General features: G+C 38.8%; 2 protein-coding genes across 3 annotated transcripts; both read left to right on the top strand.

The window, feature by feature from the left end:
• Positions 1 to 95: 95 nt before the first annotated feature.
• Positions 96 to 17,531, top strand: LOC122706672 (E2F associated phosphoprotein). 2 transcript variants are annotated; one of them, XM_043922047.1, is made up of 6 exons: positions 98 to 255; positions 5,916 to 6,097; positions 7,192 to 7,284; positions 8,585 to 8,702; positions 11,748 to 11,861; positions 16,953 to 17,531. In XM_043922047.1, the coding sequence occupies exons 1-6, from the start codon at positions 158 to 160 to the stop codon at positions 17,227 to 17,229; spliced, it is 882 nt and encodes a 293-aa protein (XP_043777982.1). In that variant the 5' UTR covers positions 98 to 157; the 3' UTR covers positions 17,230 to 17,531. The 2 variants fall into 2 exon arrangements, with proteins under 2 accessions (XP_043777983.1, XP_043777982.1); XM_043922048.1 differs by lacking the exon at positions 8,585 to 8,702 and having other exon boundaries at positions 96 to 255; positions 16,953 to 16,987.
• Positions 17,532 to 17,683: 152 nt separating this feature from the next.
• Positions 17,684 to 22,890, top strand: LOC122706673 (40S ribosomal protein S25-like). The gene has a single exon (XM_043922050.1). The coding sequence runs from the start codon at positions 21,997 to 21,999 to the stop codon at positions 22,369 to 22,371; it is 375 nt and encodes a 124-aa protein (XP_043777985.1). The 5' UTR covers positions 17,684 to 21,996; the 3' UTR covers positions 22,372 to 22,890.
• The last annotated feature ends 1,033 nt before the right edge of the window (positions 22,891 to 23,923 follow it).

Raw genomic sequence — 23,923 nt, 5'->3', positions numbered from 1 at the left:
CGGAACCCGCCAGCCGTACCAGCCCTTCGCTGGGAATATCCGCGCAGGCGCGCATAAAGGACTCGGAAGTGCGGGCGGAAGTTGGGGCGGAAGTTGTGTCGGAGCACTTTAGGGAAGGGACCTGCGGAGTAAACAGTTACTGTGCAGACGCTTGTGGATGGTTTCGGAGGGGCCCGCCACCATGAACCGCCTCCAAGACGACTATGACCCGTACGCAGTTGAGGAGCCTAGCGACGAGGAGCCGGCTTTGAGCAGGTGGGCCCCTGTCCCGCCGCGTCCCCCTGCCTCTCCCCGGCCCCCGAGGCTTCGGACCAAGGTCAGACCTCAGCCTCCCGACTCGCTGCGCTTGTCGGGCCCGTGCGGATACTCCGTCCAGTTGTTCGGGACCCTGTTGCACCCCGCTGTCGTCTGTGGGACTCCGCCGGGGGTTCTGGTGAGGTCTTGCAGTCACGGGGGTGGGGAGGGGGGCAGGATCGAAATTGGCGCAGGGAAGGGCTATAGTCTGTATTCTGGAATTACGCATAAGATTCAAAAGCCGTGAAGTCGAATCCTGCTTATGCAGCTTACCAGCACTGTGACTGAGGGCGAGTCCCTTATCGTCGGTTTCTCGTTTATAAAAAGGAAGTATAACAAGCATATCGCGAGTTAGTTGTGAGGCACTTGGGATTCAATTCACTTACTGTGAATTGAACATCATGAAGGTTAAACTGCCATAGACAGAAATTAGGGGATAATTAACCTTTTTTTTTCTTTCTTTTTTTGTTGAGCATCTATTGAATGCTTGCTGTGGGCTACAGAGATCAGACATAAAATTATTGTCTTCGACAGGTTTAATAGTAAAGTAAGGTGACATAAGATAGATACGTATCTTGTGAGACATATGTCTGGGAAATAAACGTGTATTGCAGAAGAGCGCTGTAGAAAAAGATGATCTGGGATAGTTACAGATGAAGTTCCACGGGAATTTCCAGAAGGGAGCGATTAATCCTACCTGAGGGAAACTTGCAGTTATGTTGACTAGAGATTTCCAGGCAAGTTTAGCCATTTTTAAAGCTGTCAGCAGATCCTGTTCATAAACTTTAAAATATTCTGTCCGACTAGTTTTCTGTGAAACTGTTTTTCTTTTAATCACAGTGCTTCCTCATACTATCCTGGGGAGGGTTTATAGGCATGGGAGATCAGACTGCTGTGAAGATTTCTGTTGTGGGAAGTGAGGATGGATTCCAGGATTCCCTTATGAAGAGTTTCACTTATGGGCCCAGTCTGTGAAAGTAGGCCTCAATTAGTAATTCAGTTTGATTGGTTTCAGTGTTTCCTGAACTTGAGTTATTCTTCCATTATCATTCCCATATTCACCCTTGTTATTACTTATTTAATATTTTTCTTTAAGTCAATTTACATTTTTGTAGTTAAATGCCTTCTTTTTCTTTGGCTCACAGTTTGTGGGATCTTAGTTCCCTAACCGGGGATTGAACCTGGGCCCCCAGCCGTGGAAGCACAGAGTCCTAGCCACTGGATCACCAGGGAATTCCCATGCAGTTAAATATTTATAAGGAGACTTTATATTCCTGTGATAGTTGCAACTGATAAGGTAACTGTAAATATAAATACTTTGAAAACAAAACAATGTTATTAGGCGAAAACAGTGCTTGTTTTCGAAAGGGAGATTGTGTTAGGTGTTTAAGAGATGTCTGTCAGGATTTGATTTTACTCTATCTAAAAGTGAATCCTTTATCGCCTGTTACTGTTTCATGGAAGCTGGCAGGACACATGAGTCTCCCGAGTAAGAGGCACCTCATAGTAGAGCAAGCAGTCTGAGCAGCATGTTTGTGTTGGTTGCTCTTGCTTGCAACTCCTGTCAATAGGAGTTACCTGGAGAGGCCCAGATGGCTGCTGCATGTTCAGCGGGTTGGTGTCATAGCCGAGGACCACTTGGGCCTGGAGAATGCACCTTTTACAGCAGGCAGTAAATGTGTCACTAGATGCCGGTAACCCCTCCTCCCACGTCCTGGTTGTGACCATCAAAAACATCTCTAGCTATGCCAGATGTTCCCTAGGAGGCAAAATTGCCCCCAGTTGAAGAGTACTGTGGTAGTTCAAGGGTAATAGTGAAAGATAAGGCTGAAAAGATAAGTTGAAACCAGATTGTGGAAGATTCTTTTGAATGCTGTACTCAAAGTTTTGGTCATGGATGATTTTCTTTTGGATTTGGGTAGTGATGTGATCACTGAGGAAGGCTTTCTTATCTCTCCTGGCTATTCTTTGGAACTCTGCATTCAAATGGGGATATCTTTCCTTTTCTCCTTTGCTTTTCGCTTCTCTTCTTTTCACAGCTATTTGTAAGGCCTCCTCAGACAACCATTTTGCCTTTTTGCATTTCTTTTCCATGGGGATTGTCTTGATCTCTGTCTCCTGTACAATGTCACGAACCTCCGTCCTTAGTTCATCAGGCTCTCAGATCTGTCTATCAGATCTAGTCCCTTAAATCTATTTCTCACTTCCACTGTATAGTCATAAGGGATTTGATTTAGGTCATACATGAATGGTCTAGTGGTTTTCCCTACTTTGTTCAGTTTAAGTCTGAATTTGGCAATAAGGAGTTCATGATCTGAGCCACAGTCTTGTTTTTGCTGACTGTATAGAGCTTCTCCATCTTTGGCTGCAGAGAATATAATCAATCTGATTATATGTCCATGTGTAGAGTTATCTCTTGTATCGTTGGAAGAGAGTGTTTGCTATGACCAGTGTGTTCTTTTGGCAAAACTCTTATTAGCCTTTGTCCTGCTTCATTCCATACTCCAAGGCCAAATTTGCCTGTTACTCCAGGTGTTTCTTGACTTCCTACTTTTGGTGTGATCACTGACCTAGAGCCAGACATCCTGGAATGTGAAGTCAAGTGGGCCTTAGAAAGCATCACTACGAACAAAGTTAGTGGATGTGATGGAATTCCAGTTGTGCCGGGCCAGCCGGAAGATTTCAGCGAGCAACACTACGCATTCCTTTAGGCTAAGAAATAAAGACAAAGAACAGATGGGGTCGAGAGGATCGCTGCAGTCAGCGATGATTCTTTATTTCTCAGGGTTACATTTATACTAAACCAAGAAGAGAATCTTAAGAAGAGAAAATATTTTTCCATATACATCACTTTGAGATAACAATCACCAGAACTCTCTGATAACATCAAGGGTTAAGAAGGGCATCCCGTTTATCTTAAGGGTGGTCGAGAAAGGCTTATCCATCTGCATCATGTGTGCATTCAAGGCTTGCTAATGTTCTGTTAAGATTTAACTTAGATAATAAATTCCAGAGAGGGGTGGCGGGACAGAGAGCTATGTCTGCGAACAGACCCTGGAGGATCAAGGCAGCTCCCAGAGTCAGCCTTTTGGTTCAGGCCGCTCCCCGCACAGTTGAGCTCTTTCAAATCCTGAAAGATGATGCTGTGAAAGTGCTGCACTCAATATGCCAGCAAATTTGGAAAACTCAGCAGTGGCCACAGGACTGGAAAAGGTCAGTTTTCATTCCAATCCCTAAGAAAGGCAATCCCAAAGAATACTCAAACTACCGCACAATTGCACTCATCTCACATGCTAGTAAAGTAATGCTCAAAATTATCCAAGCTAGGCTTTAGCAATACGTGAACCGAGAACTTCCAGATGTTCAAGCTGGTTTTAGAAAAGGCAGAGGAACCAGAGATCAAATTGCCAACATATGCTGGATCATCAAAAAACCAAGAGAGTTCCAGAAAAACATCTATTTCTGCTTTATTGACTACGTCAAAGCCTTCGACTGTGCGGATCACGATAAACTGTGGAAAATTCTGAAAGAGATGGGAATACCAGACCACCTGACCTGCCTCTTGAGAAACCTGTATGCAGGTCAGGAAGCAACAGTTAGAACTGGACATGGAACAACAGACTGATTCCAAATAGGAAAAGGAGTACGTCAAGGCTGCATATTGTCACCCTGCTTATTTAACTTATATGCAGAGTACATCATGAGAAACGCTGGGCTGGAAGAAGCACAAGCTGGAATCAAGATTGCTGGGAGAAATATCAATAACCTCAGATATGCAGATGACACTACCCTTATGGCAGAAAGTGAAGAAGAACTAAAAAGCCTCTTGATGAAAGTGAAAGAGGAGAGTGAAAAAGTTGGCTTAAAGCTCAACATTCAGAAAACTAAGATCATGGCATCTGGTCCCATCACCTCATGGGAAATTAGATGGGGAGACAGTGGAAACAGTGTCAGACTTTATTTCTTTGGGCTCCAAAATCACTGCAGATGGTGACTGCAGCCATGAAATTAAAAGACGCTTACTCCTTGGAAGGAAAGTTATGACCAACCTAGATAGCATATTAAAAAGCAGAGACATTACTTTGCCAACAAAGGTCCGTTTAGTCAAGGCTATGCTTTTTCCAGTGGTCATGTATGGATGTGAGAGTTGGACTGTGAAGAAAGCTGAGCGCCAAAAAATTGATGCTTTTGAACTGTGGTGTTGGAGAAGACTCTTGAGAGTCCCTTGGACTGCAAGGAGATCCATCCAGTCCATCCTAAAGGAGATCAGTCGTGGGTGTTCATTGGAAGGACTGATGCTGAAGCTGAAACTCCAATACTTTGGCCACCTCATGCAAAGAGTTGACTCACTGGAAAAGACCCTGATGCTGGGAGGGATTGGGGGCAGGAGGAGAAGGGGACGACAGAGGGTGAGATGGCTGGATGGCATCACCGACTCGATGGACATGAGCTTGAGTAAACTCCGGGAGTTGGTGATGGACAGGGAGGCCTGGCGTGCTGCGATTCACGGGGTCGCAAAGAGTCGGACACGACTGAGCGACTGAACTGACTGACTGAGTGATGTGATAAGAGTTCTTTAGGAATAACATGCTGGCCTCAGGGTTCAGGGTGGAAGGAAGCAGAAGAGTTTTGAGACCTGGAGATCCTTAGGCCATGGTGGTCCAGGCAGAGAACATGAGTGAATATAGAGGTGATGAAGAAAGGGAGCATGCTAGTCAGGATGGGGAATTTTCTTGGGATTAAATCTGAATAAGGCCTCTGTCATTAGCAAAATTGATTGGCATGAGTTGTATTATTCTTACTTACCTCCTTCTGGTGTGTTAATAGATGAGAAAAATAGTGAAGCAAAACCCATGAATAGTCTGTAACTGTTCATCACACCATGAATAATTGAACATTATATATGTACTATTGACTGTATTAGAAATGTCTTAGGCATTTCATCTTGATAACATTTCATTTCTTCTGATACCTGGTTTAATTCCATACTGCTATTGATGGGGAGACCCAGGCACAAAAGGCCAAATTGGCATAAATTGCTCAGGAGAATTTGGAATATAATTTAGGTCTCTCTCTCTCTTTTTATAGTTCTCTGTAGCATTGTGCCTTTTAAACTGTGATATTTGCTTACTGTCTGTTAACATTTTGTGTGGATATATTAGCTGTCTGTTATATATATTAAGTTTTATTTAAGTGTCCAGAGTTTAAAACAAATGCCCAGTAAAATTTTCATTGCTGATGGAATTATGAATTGGTGCAATACACTTGGAAAGTAATGTGATAATTCCAGAAGTCAGAAATATGTTTGTGTCTAATTTTAGACATTTAACCTAAGGAAATCAATAGAAGCAAAATTATATATACAGAGCTATTCATTGTATGTGTTTAATAGCAAGGACAAATAACTATACCGCATCTGTAAGAGGAAACGGTATGCAGATATTAAAAACTATGTTTGGAAATATGCAGAAATGGTTGAAGTGAGAAGAGCTGGATGTAATGACAGCTGAATCCAATGCAACCTTATAAAACTTAAAATTGTTGGGCAGTGGAATGATAGGTGTTTTAAGTTATTTTAATACTTTAATATTCATGTTCTTTGTGATTTAAATGTGTTCTAGTTCTGAAGATGAGGTGGATGTGCTTTTACATGGAACTCCTGACCAAAAACGAAAACTTATCAGAGAATGCCTTACTGGGGAAAGTGAATCCTCTAGTGAAGATGAATTTGAAAAAGAAATGGAAGCTGAGTTAAATTCTACCATAAAAACAATGGAGGACAAGTTATCTTCTCTAGAAGCAGGTAAACTTTGAGTTAGCTTTTCACATAGATGTTTTTCTAAGCTCCATCATGGCTGAGAGCCTTTTTGCGTTCTGTTGTGTCCCCAGCACTTTCAGTCAGAGCCCAGTAAACACATCTTGAGTGAATGGATACATGCACTTGGCAACCTGAGTGTAGTTTTCTTTCATTGCTAGTGCAGAATTTTCCTGTGGTGCTGGAAAGAGACTGTTAAGCGTTGTTTACTTATATGATTTCCTGTTGTACTTTTTACCCTAGGATAAAGAAAGAAAGACACATTAACTTATAGGAGTACTTTTTAGGTTATATAGCACTGATAGAGCAGATTGAGTAATGTGTCACCACAAATTCCTGTCTTATTTTAGTAAGTAATGAAATACACTTGATTTTGATGCATAGTCTGTTATGTAAAATGTACCTGACTTGAAAACTGTTTGTGAAAGTAGGACTCCTCTGCATTGGTTTCCATGTTGTTATTCTGTATATTAACTGTTAAGAATTGAAAGCATATATGATAATGATAAAAGCAAAGGCAGATATTAATTAAGAGGAAGAATTAGGGGTGCAGGCGTATGATGACGTAAGTGTAGGTAATGTCATGGCACTGGGCATGACTGAGGAGAGGAGGGACATGTCCTTGGCTCATTCCTCCTGACTCTTTGTAGAGCGCTTATCTGCTTTTTTCTAAAGTCCCTTCAAACAAGATGTTTATTTCCTGTTCTCTACAGTAGACTGCATGGCTGAAAGGTAGAGATATCTATACTGGTAACTTGAAAATATGGCTGTTTTGTTTAATTAGATGTGCTTTTATCATTATCACATGTGCTTTCAGTCTCTTTATGGCAAGGGAAGGAGAATAATTTTCTCATGATTTGGAACACTTATTCAAGGATGAGAAGTTCTCTGTAATTGCATAGGGCACAGAAATCCAGTAAGTCACTGACTCCAGTAAGTCATTGACGTGAAAGTATTTTTCCACTGAAATGAGATTGGGAATGAGCCGATAGCAGTTTGAAGTGATGGAAGAATGTATGGAGTTTTCTATCTTGTCAATTCTGCATGTTTCAGTCTTTAAATTTCTTTTATGGTTTGACTAGGGTCTTCAGGAGATGGGATAGTTGGAACAGCTCCGACGAAGTACTATGACAATATATATTTTGATTCTGATTCTGAAGATGAAGACAAAGCAGGTAAGGAACACGTTTACCAGGTTTAGCAGTTATATTTTATGAAAGACGTTTTACCTAGCAATTTGATATTAGGTTTTCCCTTTGAGTTTTATCTTTTAAGAAATTGCAGGCAGTTGATGTGAAAACAAAAGCAGGATTGTACATAGAACAGGTGGAAACACACACTTGAGGACCTGGGACTAGGGCGGCGTGCAGAGGCACATCTGGGGAGAGGAAGAGAGTCCTGACTCAGTATCTCTCTCCTGAAGGCTCTCGGCCTCCTTTTCCTTCAGGGTCCTTTAGCACAGTAGCATTTGCTTTCACAACTGCAGATAGTTTCTAGATTTTACTCTCTTGTAGAATTTTCCCTAAGTTGTTGCTTTTTTAAAAAAAATAAACCTCTCTGTTCTTTGAAATTGATTTTATATAAATTAAAATTTATTTTTTGGGGGCTGTAGTGTGTCTTCGTTGCTGCATGCAGGCTTTCTCTAGTTGCGGCAAGCAGGGGCTACTCTTGGTTGTGGTAGTGGGCTTCTTATTGCAGTGGCTTCTCTTGTTGTGGAGCATAGGCTCTAGGCAGCGGGCTGAGGCTTTAGTTGCTCTGTGGCATGTGGGATCTTCCCAGATGAGGGATGGAAGTGGTGTTTCTTGCGTTGCAAGGCAGATTCTTAACCACTGGACCACCAGGGAAGCCCCTGATTTTGTGTAAATTTTGAGTAAAGTTTAATATAATGACAATATAAAACTAAATTATATCAGTAGTTATGATGGAATACATACATATTTATAAGGTAAAGAAATGATTTTATATTTTTATATATTGTTGCATAAATACTGACCTGCTCAGGTAGGTCTAGTGTATGTAGATGATCTTAGTGGTTCCCCCCCCCCCACCTCATTTTTGTTGTGATTTCAGTAGCATTTTATATATGAGAACTTATGGAAAATTTAAGACATCAAAAATAGTTTCTAAGGAATTCCCTGGTGGTCCAGTGGTTGAGATTCCATGCTTCCACTTCTAGAAGTCTGGGTTTGATCCCTGGTCTGGGAGCTAAGATTCTGTAAGCCAAGCAGTGCAGCAAAAAAAAAAAAAAATTAGTGTCTATTCTTGACTTGATTTGAGTGGCTTTTTTGAGACTCTTGACTTCTCATTATTTGAACTCGGTTCTGAACTTTATTTGGAGGAGTAGTTTAAAAAAATTTTTTTTAGGAAAATAGAAAAAATGTATACCTTAGGAAAAAGGATTCTTCATTTTGTGTAAAAGAGGTGTGAATTTTAAGACATGCTACTTAGCCATATTCTTAACATTTTCAAAATTAGCACAAGAGACCAAGAAAAAAAAGAAGAAACAACACAGAATTCCAACAAATGATGAATTACTATATGATCCTGAAAAAGATAACAGAGATCAGGCCTGGGTTGATGCACAGAGACGAGGGTAAGAAATTTAATATTTCAAATCTTTAGGGAAAATGATTAAAAGATGATTTTCACTGTACACATTTTGAGTGTATGTGTGTATGTTCATAGAGGCTTTGCTGGTGGCTAAGATGGTAAAGGATCTGCCTGGAATGCAGGAGACCCGGGTTCGATATGCAGACTTGCATAAAGAAAGTTTGAGAGAAAAACTACTGAATATTTTGAAAATGAAAAGCAAATTTCAGTCAGGCCATTGGTTATTTATTTTTATTTGAAATATAGCATCATGGACTCAATGGACTTGAATCTGAGCAAACTCTGGGTGATAGTGAAAGACAGGGAAGCCTGGCGTGCTGCAGTCCATGGGGTCACAAAGAGCTGAACACGACTCAGCGACTGAACAGCAACAATATAGTTGATTTACAATGTTATGCCAATCTCTGCTGCAGGAAAGTGACTCAGTTATATACATGTATACATTCTTTAGACCATTTATTTTGTAAAAACTGTTGTTGAATTCAAACTGCTGTAGCTAATCAAGTCTCTGCCTTCAAGAAACAAACCTGACTTTTTTCAAATAAGCAATATAAAATTACTTAGAGATTAAAAGTTCATGTAGGAAATTCCCTGGGGGTCCGGTGGTCAGGACTCCATGTTTCCACTGCAGGGTGCTGAGGTTCGATTCCTGGTTGGAGAACTGAGATCCTGCATGCCTCAGCATGGCCAAAAGTAAAAGAGTTTATGTGGATTAAGAGTGGATGTTATGTTTTCTATTTGAATACTTGAATCATGTTTACAAATTTGACTTTTTAAAGTTGAGGTAAAACACATGACATAATGTTAACCATTTTGAAGTTAACAGTTCAGTGGCATTTAGTGTGTTCACAGTGTGTGAACATTAGGTGTGCAACCACTGCCTATGTTTATTTCAAACCATTTCCATCATTCCAAGAGAAAACCATACTCTCTTTCAAATTTGATTTCATAAAGATCGATTTATCATAAAAATGAAAGCTGAAAGCTTATCACTGTTACCTAATGTTACCCTAGCCTGCCTGAGCTTCAGAATCTCCTGGTGAGAGTGAAATGCAAACCCTTGAGTCCTGCTCTAGGAGGTTTTGATTCATCGAGGGTGGGGCCCAGGATGTTGTCCAGTCCAGAGGGAATGTGATGCTGTGTGGGTCTTTGTGCACCACCTTTTAGCTTCCACCCTCCTACTTTGTCTTTTTTTCCTCTCCCAGTTTCACCCATGCACCACTTAAAGCTGCCTCTTGCATTTATGTGAAGAGTAGTTTTCACACCTACAGTGTGAAATGAACATTTTAAGTGCTACAAGTGCTGTTGAAATAATTAAGGGGCTTATGATCTAGCTCCTGATTCTGGTAACATACGTTGTCAGTGACTTAAGATGGAATGTATTTTCATTGTTACATAATCTTGAGAAGTAACATTTTAGTATCTTACTCACATTCCTATGTCAAGCAGTAGTTGCCTTTTAGGACCACAGAAACCCTCTTCAGGTAGTGAATTCAGTACATTTTAAGCACCACAGGGACAGTGATCATACCTGTCTTGTTCAGTGCTGTATCCCAAGCATCTTGCACATTGTCATATGGATACTCACTATCTGTTGAATGAATAATTTAGTTATTTTCTTGGGGTTTGAAAATTTTCAAGCATTTGGAGGTATTTAACAACAATTATGAAATATATACCACATGTTCTCAGTATTTTTCCCCACATAAAAGAGTTTAGAAAGTAATGCCAAGTGATTTTGTGTTTTGCAGTTCAGTTTTTTGAAGTTTCCCATAAGCCCCCCCTTTTTTTTCTTTCCATAAGCCCCTTTTAAGAATATATCCTTTTATACTTTAGTGTCTTCGTGAGTAGATTCATACTTTATTTTTTCAATCAGCACATATTTGTTGAGCACTTACTATATCCCAGACACTGTTTCAGACTCTTGAAATACAGAAGGGGACAAAACAGAGGAAGATTCTTAGGCACTTAGAGCTTACGGTACTCGCTTTTTAAAAGTAGCTTTATTGATGTGTGTGTGTTTAATTAGTAAACTTTTTTAGAATAATTCTAGATTTACAGAAAAATGCAGCTGGTAATACAGAGAATTTCCTTATTACTCCCCCCCACCAATAGCAAGATGACCTGACTACTGGAGTCCTGACCATTGGACTGTCAGGGAATTCCCAGATTTCCTTAGTTTTTATTCTAATATCCATTTTCTCTTCCAAGAGCCCATCTGGCATACCATGTTACATTTAGTTGTTATGTCTACTGAGGCTTTTCTTGGCTATGAGTTTCTCAGACTTTCCTTGGTTTTGATGACTAACAGTTTTGAGGAGCATGGATCAGGAATATTGTGGGAGGCTCCCCTATTGGAATTTATCTAATGCTTTTCTCATGACCAGACTGGAACTAGAGATTTTGGGGAGAAAGACCACAGAGGTAAAGTGCCATTTTCATCACTTCGTATCGAGGGTACATACTATCAAACATGATTTAGTTCCTTAGCTGTAAAGTTACTCTTTCCACACCTTTCTGTACCTTCTGTTTGGAAGGATGTCATTATATTTAGTCTAGACTTAAGGAGTCTGGAGTTATGTTCCACCTCCTTGAGGGGAGAGTATCTTCATAAATTATTTGTAGTTCTTACATATGGGAGATGTGTCTGTTCTCCCCCATTTATTTACATATTAAGTCATTTATGTCAGCATGGAGTCATGGGTATTTATTTATACTTTGCTTATAATTTAACACTATTTTATTTCAGTGCTCTAATTGTTTTGATTTCAGTCATCAGGGGCTCTTTGAGTTGGCTCCTGTGCCCCTTTAACATACTTGTCTCGTGGATTTTTGGTTTTGTTTTTTCTTTTGGGGCACTGCCTTACTTTCTGGCACTACAGAATGTTCCAGGTCTACCTTACGTGCCTCATTCCTAGAATTAACCATTTCTCTAAAGGGTTCTGGTTTCTTTTATTGGAAAGTGCCATTAGAAAGGAAGATCTGGGTTTAATGTGCTTCACCCTTCGTCTCTCTTTTTCTGTTCTAGGTACCATGGTTTTGGAATGCACCGACCACGTCAACAGCAGCAGCCTGTTCCGAACAGCGACGCTGTCTTGAATTGCCCTGCCTGCATGACTACACTGTGTCTTGATTGCCAGAGGTAACTGATAAAGGGTGACGACACACACACACACACACACACGCGCGCGCGCGCACAAACACACACACATGTGCGCACGCACACACACACACATACACACATACACACACATGCATACACACACACATACACACACATACACACAAACACACACACGTGGAGATACAACCTTGGTGGTCCTCGTTTAAATCTGAAACAGACTTTTGACGTACTTAGGAATTCTGATAAAGTTCTGTCCTCATATGTCCCTTGTGCTGCTTGACTAATCTTTATACAAATAATTTTGGTTATATGTAGTCTGATTAGCTTTTTTTTTTTTTGACTAGCTTTTTTAATAAAGTACTTGCCAGTGCTGATAAGGATTCAGTAAAACTGCATATATGTTGTAGGATGATGAAATCTCTCAAATAGACTCATTTTTTTTCTGTTGTGATAATATAAAATTTACTATTTTTAAGCATTTAAAAATGTTGCTGTAAGAGTATTTCATTTGAATATTCAATTTATTGTCAGCTAGACCATTTAAGAATTAAAAAAAATGTTTTCCCAGCTTTATTGAGATGTAATTGACATATACCATTATATAAGCTTTAGATATACAGTATACAGTGTAATGATTAGATATTCAAATATATTGCAGGGTGATTACCACAATAAGCTTAGTTAACAGCCATCACCTCACATAGTTCCCTTTTTTTGGTGGTGAAAACTTTTAAGATCTACTCTCAGCATTTTTTAAGTATGTAATACAGTGGGAGACTTGAGTTCGATCCCTGGGTTAGGAAGATCCCCAGGAGGAGGTCATGGTAACCCACTCTGTTCTTACCTGGAGAATCCCTATGGACAAAGGAGCCTGGTGGGTTACAGTCCATGCGATTGCAAAGAGTCAGACATGACTGAGCAACTAAGCGCGCACGTGCACACACGCACACACACACACATGCACGCACACACACACACACAACTAAGCGCAGCACGTTGTTAACTATAGTCATCATGCTGTGCATGCATTTCCAGAGCGTAATCATTTTAACTGGAAGTTTGTATCTTTTGACCACCTTCATCTACCTATCCTCCCCCACCAACTTTATGAGTTCAGTTGTTTGTTTGTTTTTTTCAATTTCCACATGTAAGTGAGGTCATACACTATTTGTCTTTCTCTTTCTGCCTTATTTCACTTGGTATAATTCCTTCAGGCTTCATCCATGTTGTTACAAATGGCAGGATTTTTTTCTTTTTCATGGCTGATTAATATTCTATTGTGTGTATATACCTTTTTTTCTTTATTCATTCATCGATTGATGGACATGTATGTTGTTTCCACATCTTGGCTGTTGTAAATAATGCTGTGATGGGTTTTTGGGAGGAAGAGCACTGAAGTAAAGTGCCATTTTCATCACACTACATCATAGGCAACAGGCTATCAACATGATGTGTGGCTGTTAATGCTGACCTTGATCACCTGGCTGAGGCGAGGGCTCAGGTATCTCTTTGAGACAGTGTTTTCATTCCTTTGTGTACATTCCCAACAGTGGAATTGCTAGATCATATGACAGTTCTACTTTTAACTTTTTGAAGCGCCTCTGTACTGTTTCTCATGGTGGCTGTATCAATTTACATTCCTACCAATAGTACGCAAGGGTTCACTTTTGTTCTCTTGTCTTTTTGATGATATCTATTCTATGAGGTGATATCTTACTGTAGTTTTGAGGTGATAATCTTACAGTAGTTTTGATACGTAGTTCCCTGATGGTTTGTGATAGTGAGTACCTTTTTGTGTACCCATTAGCCATTTGTATGTCTTTTTTGGAAAAATGTCTATTCAAGTTCTTTGCCCACTTATTAATTGGATTTTTCATATTGAGCTCCTTGTATATTTTGGAAATTAACCCCTTATCAGATACATGATTTCCTAATATTTTTTCCCATTCCATAGGTTGCCTTTTTATTTTGTTGATTGTTTCTTTGCTGTGCAGAAGTTTTTTAGGTTGATGTAGTTCCGTTTGCTTATTTTTGCTTTTGTGGCTTGTGCCTTAGGTGTCAGCTCCAAAACATTGCCAAGACCAGTGTTAAGGAGCTATTTTTTATGTTTTCTTTTAGGAGTTTTTCAATTTTAAATTTTAGTCTTTATTTCAAATTAATTTTTGTGTGTGGTGTAAGTTAAGGATCCAATTTCATTTTTTTGCCTATGAATATCCAGTTTTCCCAATACCATTTATTGAAGAGATTGTCTTTTCCCCATTGAATATTCTTCACTCCCTTGCCACATATTAGTTTATGGTATATCCATGGGTTTATTTCTGGGCTCTTGGTTCTGTTCTGTTGATCAATGAGTCTGTTTTTTTTTAATGCCAGTCCCATACTGTTTTGATTGCTATAGCTTTGTAGCATAGTTAGAAATCAGGAAGTGTGATGCCTCTAGCTTTGTTCTTCTTTCTCAAGATTGTTTTGGCTATTTGAGGTCTTTTATGGTTCTGTACAAATTTTAGATTTTTTTATGTCTTTATGAAAAATGCCATTGGAATTTTGATAGGGTTTGCATTGAATCTATAAAATGGCTTTGGGTAGCATAGACATTGTAGCAGTATTAATTCTTCCAGAATATGAGCATGGGATATCTTTACATTTATTTGTGTTTTCTTCACTTTCTTTCATCACTGTCATAGTTTTCAGTGTATAGATCCTTCACCTCCTTGGTTAAATTTATTCCTAAGTATTTTATTATTTTTATTGTGAATAACATTGTTTTCTTAATTTCTCAGTTTGTTGTTAGTGAAAATGCAACAGATTTTTGTTGTTTGCTTTTGTATCCTGAATCTTTACTAAATTTATTAGTTCTAACATTTTCTTGTTGGAATCTTTAGAGTTTTGTATACATAAGATCATGTCATCTGGAAACGGGGACAATTTTACTTCTTTCTTTTCTGTTTGGTTACCTTTTCTTTTTTAAACCTGATTGCTTGGACTAAGATTTCTAGAAATATATTGAATAGGAGTGGTGAGAATGGACACTCTTATCTTGTTGCCTGTTTTAACCTTTTTTTTTTTTTAACTTTAAACTTTTTATTTTGTTTTGGGGTAAAGCTGATTGACGATATTGTGGTAGTTTCAGATGAATAGCGAAGGGACTCAGCCATATACATATATTCATCCAATCTTCCCCAAACCCCTTCCCATCCAGGCTTGCACATAAGGTTGAGCAGAGTTCCCTGTGCTATATACAATAGGTCCTTGTTGGTTATCCGTGTTAAATATAGCAGTGTGTACCTGACTTCCAGTGTGCAATTCAGTGACATGAACTACAGTTACAGTTGTACAGCCATCATGACTCTCCATTTCCTGAATTTTTTCATCACTCCAGACAGAAACTGTTTCCCCATTAGATAGTAAGTCACCATTCTCCATCCCTACCTATCCCAGCCTCTGGTAATCTCTATTCTACTTTCCTTTTGGATTGTTCTTTGCTAGTGTATAGAAACAGCAGATTTTTATGTCTTCATTTTGCACTCTGCAACTTTGCTGCATTTATTTATTAGCTCTGATAGTTTTTTGTGTAATCTTTATAGAACTTTAAACATATAATATCATGTCATCTGTGAACAGAGAAGATTTTACTTCTTCCTTTCCAGTTTGGATGCCTTTTATTTCTTTTTCTTACCTAATTGCACTTATTGTAACTTTCAAGTTGGATAGAAGTGATGAAATCAGGTATTTTTTGTCTTGTTCCTTGTCTTAGAGGAAAAGTTTTGTCTTTCATCATTGAGTATGATGTTAGCTATGAATTTTTCATATATGGCCTTTATTATATTGAGGAGGTTTCCTTCTATTAGTTTTTGGGTGTTTTTATTATGAAAGTGTTGAATTTTTCAAATGCTTTTGATGCATCAATTGAGAAGATCATGTATTTTTTTTAACCCCTTCATTCTATTAATCCATATATACTCTTGCCCTTTTCCTCTCCTTTTTTTTCCAGTAGCCTTATAAATGTCTTAGTCCATGTTCTAAATCAGGTTAATGATTTAGAACATCAAACTAAATGATGATGCAGGTGGTAGATTTGTTCTAGTCACTGAGTAGCCAGATGTAGTTTTACTCTGACTAGCTAATTTGAGGTTTCTGATCATCTGCAACAATGAATTTTTGTACTCTCCATTTGAACTCTTAAGCTTTTTGTATATAAATTGACACCTAGAATAGGAAATAAAGAAAAAGTAAAGTACCTTTGTACTTGTTGCTTCTCTTTTAAATTAAACCATGCTGCTATGTTACAGGATTCCTATACCCAAAAGAAGTTGCTTCATGATCTAACAGTAGAAATTGGTCTTGGTAAAAATTGTGTTCCCTATGAATACAGAATTCCAATATGGTGGAGTATAAATGTAATTTTTATGGTCTCACCTAAAGAAGCACCAGCCTGGTGGTTGGTGGAAGAGGATAAGATCAGCGTTTAGAACCAGTGGAGGCATAACTTGACTCCTGTTTTTAGCCGAATAGATATTTCTGTTGTATGAGGTTTAAGGGGGAGAAAAGGAAAGTAACTTGCTAAGTCAAGGAAAGTAGGAAAACATTAAGTTATTTGAGGAGAACAAAGAAAGCATTATTTATTCTTTAGACTATTGGAGTGAAGCCAAGAATGGACATTATAAAGTCAGATGCTCTTTAAGCTTTTAAAACTGTAGCTTTTACTAAAATAGTGACCAGAATGGCACCACCTGTAATGAGAGGAGGGCAGAGTCTCAGGCCACAACAGGAAAAGATGCAGTCAAAGATTTTTTAAACATTACCTCTCAAGTTTCCAACAACTTTTCTTCTCTTTCTGTGTTGGAAGAGCAAATCAAAAACTTTTTTTACTGAGGTAAAAGTTAGCTTTAGAGCAATAGAATATATTCATTCTTTATTATCTATTTTTGTAACAGGTCCCTTCTTATTCTTAAAATAACTCTTAATAGTTTTTTAATTTCTTGTTTTGTTCTCATGTTTTAACTTTGGTTGGTATTTCAGTAAGTTTTTGATAGTCTTAAATTTTTATCTAAATGTGTAACTATTAAAATAGAACATAAATCCAAATTCTCCGTTTCATTTTCCTCTTAGGCATGAATCATATAAAACTCAATATAGAGCAATGTTTGTAATGAATTGTTCTGTCAACAAGGAAGAGATTCTGAGATACAAACCCCCAGAGAACAGGAAGAAAAGGCGAGGCCATAAGAAGATGAAGTCTAACCAAGAAGGTGCTGCGGAGGAGGCAGAGACAGATGTGGAAGAAATCTATCACCCAGTCATGTGCACCGAATGTTCCACTGAAGTGGCAGTCTATGACAAGGATGAAGTCTTCCATTTTTTCAACGTTTTAGCAAGCCATTCCTAAATAGCTAAGTTGGCATTTAATTGCCCAATACTGTATACAAAGCAAAATACAGTTGTATTCTTCCTGCATACTCATCTCAAGTGACATTCTGAGTGGTTATTTGAGGAAGCAGTGTTTTGTCTATCTTTTTGAAAGAAAATGGTTATCTGCTTTCATCCCTCCACTTCCTTTAAAGAAAAAGAAAATTTCCCCAGTTCCGATGGGATTCATTATTCATTCCTTTTTTTGATAGATACTTGGAAACTGGGGCCTTTTATTTATTAAAGTTCTATAGAATTAAAATGTTCTAGAGTTACAGGTAACTTTTGTTTCAGAGTGCTACTTTTATTTTCTATTTTGGATATACCCTTGGTGTACTTAAACTGGAAACTGTTTCCTCACTTCTGTCTATATTTTTTTGCTTAGAAGTATGTTTATTTCTCTTCTATCCCATAGGATAGAGTGAACAATATTTAGTAACTGTTAAAATTAGGTAGAGTTAGTATGGGGGTGCCTTGGGTAATTAACATAGGTCTTTCGTTAGAAGGATGGTACTTACGAGTATTCTAAACTTAATGAGTTAACATAGTAAAATAGAAATTTGTGGTAAGGAAGAGCATACTCACCCTCTAGCTTTAGACTTAAAAATTCTGTTGCTGTCTCTTGTGCTACCATTTATTTCAGAATTACTGTTGCAAGCAACCATGATATGTTTTGTTTTTGCTTTTAATAATAGAAAAACCACTAGTGGCAGCTTGGAGGAAATTGCAGTGTAGGCATCTGTACATTTTAGCTTTTTAAAAAAAATATGATTGGACTCTTTCCAAAAACAACATTAGGAAGCTCAGGGTCCTCTTGTTATTTTAATAGAGATGTGATAGAGTGAAAAAAAATCAGGATAAGATTAGAGAAGAGCAGTGATTTTTCCACAGAGGTCAGGGCTCAACAGAGCTTGAGGGGGACTTCTGCTTTCTTCCTCAGAGAACGATATGTCTCCAGGAGGGAAAACATCCTTTCCACCTCCCTGCCTTTTGCACTTTCTAAAAGGCTACACATAAGGCGAACTGGAACCAGTGATAGTGTGGTGTTTGTAGGAATTGGATGGAGGCAGAAGAATGATAAAGAATTTGCTTCTAGGAAATTTCTGGTGTCTTAATATCATAGTTGATCATTTTTGTGATATGCTGATATCTATCCAGTTGAATTGTGGTGCTGGAGGACTCTTGAGAGTCCCTTGGACTGCACAGAGATCAAATCAGTCAACCCTAAAGGACATCAACCCTGACTATTCATTGGAAGGACTGATGTTGAAGCTGAAACTCCAATACTTTGACCACCTGATGCAAAGAGCTGACTCATTTGAAAAGACCCTGATGCTGGGAAAGATTGAGGGCAGGAGGAGAAGCGGTGACAGAGGATGAAATGGTTGGATGGCATCATCGACTCAGTGGACATGAGTTTGAGCAAACTCCAGGAGATAGTGAAGGACAGGGAAGCCTGGCCTATTGCAGTCTGTGAGGTTGCAAGGAATGGACATGACTGAGCAACAAAAATCCAGTTGAAAGCAATACGTATACTTTTAAATGTTTCAATATATATGCTTTTAAGTGTTTCAGTGTATATACTTTTAAATGTTTCAACATATTGCCAGATAATACATTAGAGAATAACACTACTAGTCTACTTATTTTAACCTTGTATTTGTCTTACTGTAGCTTTGTAAGATCTCTTTCTGTCCTACTATCATTGTGTCAGGAGTCTGGGCATGGCTTAGTAGTATCTTCTACTGAGGGTCCAAGAAGGTTGTAATTCAGTTGTTGGCCAGGTTGTATTCTCATCTGAAGACTTGCCCAGGGAAGATTTCACTAACTGCTGCGCTTCCAAGCTACTGCAAGTTGTGAGGTTGTGGGACTGAGGTTGCTGTTTTCTTGCTGGATGTAGGCCAGGTGCTGCTCTCTAGAAGCCTCCTGCCAGGATGTATCTATGCTTCTGTTTTGTGTTTCCACGTGTATCATTCATGAACCCTTTGTCCCCTGCAGTGGAAGCATTGCAGTTTCTTAACCACTGGATCACCAGGGAAGTTCCTGTGATTGCTTCTTTTCTGAGCCCCGTATCCTCCTTACCCGTAGATGTCTCGTCCTCACAGTCCCCTAGCCCTCCCTTGCAGGGGTCACTGCCACCCTCCTCTGAACTGTTATGTAATTTGGAAATGAAGGAGGCAGGCAGTTAGGGAATGGAAGGAGAAAAGGGAGACCCTACCCCGTGTCATCAAATATTAAGATGTACGCATATCCAATGTTGAATATCTTTTCTCAAAAAACTTTCTGCATGGATTACCCTTGTTTTGGAAATTAATTGATTGTGTTGACTCATTAATGATTTGATACGCGGTTTAAGCAGTCATGTATATGTGAGAATTCTTGAGAAATGTAAAAATCTGACGTACTAATTATTTTCAAATATAAGGAAATTTATATGTTTTAAAATGAAAAATTAAGTTTATATATGAATTTAATGGAACATTTTTTAATTTTGTAGTTTAATTTTCTTAAATTGGTGTCTGCCCTTTTCATGCCTAGATCTCAGGCATTTTCTTGTATGTTTTCATTTCTGGAAAAGCTTGCAGGCCCTGGGCTTCCTGCCTGCAGTATGAAATGGATAAATTGGATTTGATTGAGTCTTCCTATAGATCAGTAAGGGAACAGAAAGTTGGCAGTAGTTTATCAACATCCCATACTCAGGTAATTAAGCAATTTCAATAATTCTTAATAGCATGACAGATTTTTATCATCTTTTAATAGGTGTTGGCTAATGGGACCTAGGGAAGCACAGGAAAATTTCTTTTGCATTAAAGCAGTTCTAGGCAGAGTAGTATTTATTCAGAGTGATGTATTGCCAGGGCTGCCACAACAAAATACCACAAACTGGGTGGCTTAAACAACAAATGTATTTTCTGACAGTTTAGGAGGTGGAAAGCTCAAGATCAAGGTCAGCAGGTTTGGTTTTTTGTTTTTGTTTTGAGTCTTCTTTCCCTGACTAGCAGAAGGCTACCTTCTTACTGTGTTTTCACGTGACTTTTCTCTGTGTGTATGCAGGTCTGTCCTCATCTCTTCTTAATAAGGAAAGCAGCTATAATGGATTAGGGCCTACCTATGTGACCTCATTTTATGGTAATTACCTCAGTACAGATCCTGTCTACAAGCACAGTCACGTTATGATGCGCCAGGGGTTCGGATTTCAACATACGCATTTTGAGAAGATACAATTAAGCCCATAACAATTGTCATCCTTTATTTTATGCAATAGCAAACTTGATGATAAATCACACTTCAATTAAGGTAAATCTTTTTTCCTACTGTCTTCCAATGGGAATATGCTGCCCTCCCACCCCTCAGATAGCAAGAGTAAGACCTTAAGCTCAAAAGCGGAAACAATTTTGAATTACTCTGTACCCTCCAGATCCTCCTCCCACAATTTTGATTTTTTCTTCCTGTTTTACGAAGTCTTGTCTTTCTTCTGTCCTTCTTCAAATGATGAGCATACTTTCCAGATACAGAGTTGCTCCATTTCATGTGGAAGATTCTATAACTTGGCTTCCCTTTCCCTTTTTGTCTGAGATCTCAATGAACTGTTTTTAAAAAAAAAACCACCTAATTTTATGGAAGTAGAGTTGATGTACAATATTGTACTCTGCTCTATAGCAGTGTGATTCAGATACATAGATAGGTATTCTAATCCATTATGGTTTCTTATAGAATTTTGGATATAGTTCCCTGTGTTGTGCAGTAGGACCTTGTTTATTCTATATATAATAGTTGCCTTTGCTAACTCCAGCCTCCCAACCCATCCTTCCCCCTTTCCCCTTCTCCTTAACACTGCAAATCAGTTCTCTATGTCTGTGAGTCTGTTTCTGTTTTGGTAGGTGAGTTTTCAATGAACTCTTCTTTTTCCACCTCACTATCCCCCCTCTTTTTTTGATTTCTCTTTCACCTTCCTTTTTATTTTCAGTGTTACTCTGTGCTAAGGCCTAGACATACAGAGTAAGAAAGGACACATGTTCTTTTCATGAAGTTTACTGTCCACCGTGAGAAGACGACCTTTAAAAAAAAATGCACTGACTTTAGATGGTAACTGGGAGTTGTGATTTGATGTGAAACTAAGGGGGTAGCTACTATAAGAGAGTGTGTGTGTTAAATTTAAATAGAGCTTGGAGAAGGCCTAATTAAGTGGTATTTGAGCTGAAACCTCCCCATTGAGAAGAAGAGTTACTTTACTGCAGATGGATATTTGGTTTGTTTTTCTTCCTATTTTGCTGTTAAAAACATTGACGCTTTGAACATTCTTATACACATTTCTTGATGGATATTTCCAAGAATTTTAAGGTTAAATCTGGGAGTGTTAATTGTATGTTATACTGTATGTGAATGTTTAGTTTTCAGGCTGGTGCCAAATCATTTTCCACAATAGTTATACCAATTTACATCCACGAGGGAAACAAAAGAAATTCCATTTAATAGGCTTCCCTGGTGGCTCAGTGGTGAAGAATCTGCCTGCCAGTGCAGGAGACATGGGTTCAATCCCTGATCTGGAAAGATCCCACCTGGCGAGGAGTGACTAAGCCCATGTGCCACAACTGTTGAGCCTGTCTGTGCTCTAGAGACTGGGAGCATCAACTACCGAGCCCGCGTGCCCCGAGCCTGTGCTCTGCAACGAGAGAAGCCGCCGCAGCCTTTCTGTCTGACATCTTAGCGAGGCGGCAGTTGTCGCAGCTGCTCTCTGGGCTTCGCTATGCCGCCCAAGGACAAGAAGAAGAAGAGAGATGCCGGAAAGTCGACCAAGAAAGACAAAGATCCAGTGAACAAATCTGGGGGCAAGGCCAAAAAGAAGTGGTCCAAAGGCAAAGTTCGGGACAAGCTCAATAACCTAGTCTTGTTTGACAAAGCAACATGTGACAAACTCTGTAAAGAAGTTGCCAACTCTAAGCTTGTAACTCCAGCTGCCGTCTCCGAGAGACTGCAGATTCGTGGTTCCCTGGCCAGGGCAGCCCTTCGGGAACTCCTTAGTAAAGGACTTATTAAACTGGTTTCAAAGCACAGAGCTCAAGTGATTTACAGCAGACACACCAAGGGTGGAAATGCCCTAGCTGCTGGTGAAGATGCATGAACAGGTCCCACCAACTGTACATTTTGAAAAATAAAACTGTAATTAAATAAAAAAAAAACAAAAACAAGAGAAGCCACTGCAATGAGAAGCCTGCAACTGAAGAGTAGCTCCGCTGCTCACCAAACAGACAAAAGCCTGTGCAGCAATGAAGACCCGACACAAACAAACAAACAAAAAAAAAGACTCAGAGCCAGGATTCGTTAAAAAAAAGAGAGAAATTCCATTTGAGAATCTCCCAAACTTCCCATAAGAATCTTCATTCTTGTCAGTACTTCACAAATTTAATTTTTACCAATCTAAATATTTATTTTTACCAATTCTCCATTGCAATTTTAATTTTATTTTCCTGATTATTATCTGTTTTTTATTTTACTTTTAAAAATAAATTTAAAAATACATTGTGGGTAGCAGACTTTTGTGAGTGATATATTGCAAATACTTTCTCTCATTTTGTGGCTCTCATTTCACCTTCCTCATAGTTTCTTTTAATGAAAAAAAGGGTCTTTTAAGATGGTCGAATTTGTCATTTTATGGTTAACACTTTTTATGTCTTGTTTAATAGCTTTCTCTTAACCCTGAGGTCACAGATATTCTCTATTTTCTTTGAAATGTTTCCAAAATATCTACTCATATCTAATTATTTTATCTATCACTGATTCCTTTTTTCCTTGTGGATACTTAGCACTCTTTATGGAAAAGTCCATTCTTTCTCCAGTGACCTAAATGGCATCTCTGTCTTATCAAATTTCCAAGTGTGCATGGATCTACTTCTGGGCTCTCCATTTGGTTTTATTGGTTGGTGGTTTTGTACCAATGCAGTGTACCATGTTCATTTCTGTGGCTTTATGGTAAGTCATGCTATTACATTTTAGAAGCAACTAGTAAAAGTTCTGTAAACCTGTTTGAGATCTTAATTGGAAATTCATTTAATCTTTAGGTCATGTTAAAGAAATTGACATCTTTACAATATTGAATCTTCCTATCAATGAACATGATATTGCTCCACTTATGTTTCAATGAAGTTTTATAATTTTTTACATGCCACTCTTGAATACCTTTTAAAAAGACTTATTTTGTAGGTTATAAGGAGCTCATGATCTGAGCCACAGTCAGCTCCAGGTACTCTTTGGAAAAGACCCGGATGCTGGGAAAGATTGAAGGTAAAGGAGAAGGGGGCAGCAGAGGATGAGATGGTTAGATAGCGTCACTGATTCAATAGACATGAATCTGACCAAACTGGGAGGACAGGGAGTCCATGGGGTTGCAAGAGTCAGACATGGTTTAGTGACTGAACAATTCCTAGGTAACTAATGATTTTTATTATTTAAATGGTCTATTTTTTGGCTGTGCTGGGTCTTCCTTGTTGTGCTGGCTTTTGTCTACTTGTAGTGAGCAGGGGCTACTCTGTTGCAGTGTGGTGGCTTCTCTTGCGGGCCTGGGCTCTGGGGTACATGGGTTCAGTAGTTGCAGTTCCTGGGCTCTAGAGCATAGGCTCAATAGTTGTGGCGCACAGACTTAGTTGCTTCAGCGCATGTGGGATTCTCCTGGACCA

Source organism: Cervus elaphus, chromosome 13 (assembly GCF_910594005.1).
Source record: "Cervus elaphus chromosome 13, mCerEla1.1, whole genome shotgun sequence".
In the NCBI taxonomy this organism is placed as follows: domain Eukaryota; kingdom Metazoa; phylum Chordata; class Mammalia; order Artiodactyla; family Cervidae; genus Cervus; species Cervus elaphus.
The sequence above is the reverse complement of the archived record's forward strand: the minus strand, read 5'-3'. Positions and strand labels throughout refer to the sequence as shown.